The sequence below is a fragment of the Hordeum vulgare genome, chromosome 2H (assembly GCF_904849725.1).
Source record: "Hordeum vulgare subsp. vulgare chromosome 2H, MorexV3_pseudomolecules_assembly, whole genome shotgun sequence".
In the NCBI taxonomy this organism is placed as follows: Eukaryota; Viridiplantae; Streptophyta; class Magnoliopsida; order Poales; family Poaceae; genus Hordeum; species Hordeum vulgare.
In genome coordinates this window covers 644501607-644504092 of record NC_058519.1, presented here as the reverse complement: position 1 = coordinate 644504092, position 2486 = coordinate 644501607, and the positions used below count along the sequence as shown (strand labels likewise).

The 2486-nt window shown below is 47.6% G+C and overlaps 1 protein-coding gene across 1 annotated transcript; it reads right to left on the bottom strand.

Annotated features, from left to right (window-relative positions):
- Nucleotides 1-216: 216 nt before the first annotated feature.
- LOC123428891 (exocyst complex component EXO70B1-like) lies at nt 217-1771 on the bottom strand. Its single transcript, XM_045112998.1, has one exon. The coding sequence runs from the start codon at nt 1769-1771 to the stop codon at nt 260-262; it is 1512 nt and encodes a 503-aa protein (XP_044968933.1). The 3' UTR covers nt 217-259.
- Nucleotides 1772-2486: the final 715 nt, after the last annotated feature.

The following is a 2486-nucleotide window of genomic DNA, read 5'->3' as shown; positions in this document are numbered from 1 at the left end:
ATCAAAATTAAACATGGGTATGGAACTGATGCAGAAGCAGACGTGGAAGTATTTGACATGGAATTAGGAAATCAAATTTAAGACAGCCGCAGCTGGTGCCGAGTTGATACAGTATCTGACGCTTATTAAGCTGCCAACAGAATTTAGAATACAGCTTCACCTCAGAAGGAATGGGGAAAATAGAATCCAAATACAAGAGGGAAACATTACTCTGGCCTCTGATTTGTCAGGTGACTCTGTTTGACATCTCAAGCAACTTTCATCCTTCAAATAGCTCTCGCAGCATCGCCTGCAAAACTTCAGGACTGCTGCTTTCGCGGCCAACATGTTTCTCTAGCTCCGGATGCTCCTCCAGATAGTCTCGGTAACCTGAAATGACTCTTTCGATGATAGCTCTCCGCAGCGCATCTCTGAGCTGAGGGTCCGGAACTTTCCACAACTTCTGAGCCTGGTACATTTTGTGAAATGCCGACTCGAATTTGGCCAGTGATGAGGTGTTGATCCAACAATGGATGGGCCCAGGAAATCTCGATTTTGGTATGCAGGAGAGCACACGTCCCCAAGAAACATCGAGATAACTGTCCATGTACTTGTTATATTCAGACGGAATGAAACATCCTGATGACTCAGACACCACATGAGCTACGAAATAGGAATTGTTGAGCAGGAACAGATACCTGAGGCTTTGATCCGAGCATGACTCCGATTTTCTGAAGAGCAGACCCTTCAGATATTCAGTTGTGATATCGATCTCGATACTAAGGTTTTCAGAGCTGCGGCTCGGTAGAGAGTTTTGCGATGAAGTCTGTGCATTCATCATCGATACTATGCAGTCCATGATGAATCGAGTGTTCTTGTGAACCTCCCCTCCTCCTCGCGAGATCTCGAGAGCCCACGAGTCATCTTCATCCATGAGTGTCCTCAGCTCCTGCATCGTGCTTGCTATGTTCTTGCTTAGCCTGTTTTCTTGTCTCTCTAAGAGGCTGCGTATCCCGCTGAAAATGCTATTTATTTCTGGAGACAAGACGAGCGATGTAAACACGTGCAACGCATCAGAGACGCAGGTAAAAATGTCAAGCACGAGCTGTAGCTTCTCCGCTTCGAGAACGGTGATGATGACATCCACGACATCGAGCATCTGGGCGATGCTCGCTTTGCCAAACGGCACGACCGCCGCCGGCGTCTCGACGTCGAACAGCAAATCAGTGATACTGGCGACAATTACGGCAAGAGCCCGGATCCACTTGTCGACCAAGTCTCGCGTCGTCGCCGGCTTGTCTCGGAGCAGCCGCCGTAAGCTATTCTCGTCGTGGATTTGGAGAACCCAGTCGACGTCGAGCTCCGAGAACCAACTTGTCAGAGCGTGGTCCGGGCTACCACCGAATTTGAATGCTGGTGCAGGAGATGCGTCGTCGAATGCTTGGGCCATGCGCTGGGTGTACCCGTCTATGACCATTTGGCGAGCAATCCTCGTGAGCTCTTCTTGGTTGCGGAAGCACTCCAGCCCAGCGGCGGACGCTGAACCGGAGGAGTAGCCAGACTTGCTGGATGGGCAGGAATTCGAAACACTGGAGTAGCTTGATCCGCCATGACTGAAGATAGTCGATCTTCTCCGCCCGACGGACACGTCGACGGCTTGGATCCGGTTGCGGTAGAGTCCCACCGGCGGTTGGTCAGCTTTGGCGCCGTCCGTACTCCCTTCCGGCACGGCAGCGAGCCGCCACGGCCCTGCCATGCTGCCACCTTGTCCTTGTGGATGGATGGAGGCCATTGCTTTGGTTCGATGGATTAGCAGGGGAGACAGAAAAGCACCGTGTGAAGTGCAGTATTGGGAGCTCGGGCGACGAGAATCAACAAATGATATATCGGAACCCCGTGACGGCGACCGACGAACGCAACGCAAGAAGTCTCACATCAAGTAGTGGAGCCGCATGATGACGGTTGGTGGTCACACGGCCGGCAGCTTCTACGAAGGCGCCGCGCACCCACGGCTAAAATATATATACTGGAGTACTTCCTCTCTCTCCAGCTCTAGTAAAATTTTACTATGTTTAACGCGGTATTTAAAACCACTAAGATTATATAATTCAGTTTTTATAATCTATTATGTCTCCAAACATAACAGATTATGATGTAGATTATAAAAACTAGATAAACAGAATATTAAAAACTCATAATCTACTCTACAGCAGCTAAAATCAGATTATGGATTGTTAATGACCCATTACCCTTGTAAAGTTGGAGATAATTACATTCCTACCATCGCCAGCCTCCTCTTTTAAAAAAAAACTGAGGGCACACAGGTCATTATGCAATGTAAAACCTGAATTACAGTTTATATAATTTGGCTTTTAAACATGTCCACCTAAATTATTTTTATAAATCAGATTATGTAATCTATCTTCAAAATCCAGATTATCATAATCTATTGTGGTTTCAAACAGGACCTAAGACACTTATTTTAAAACGAAGGTACTTACCAAAGG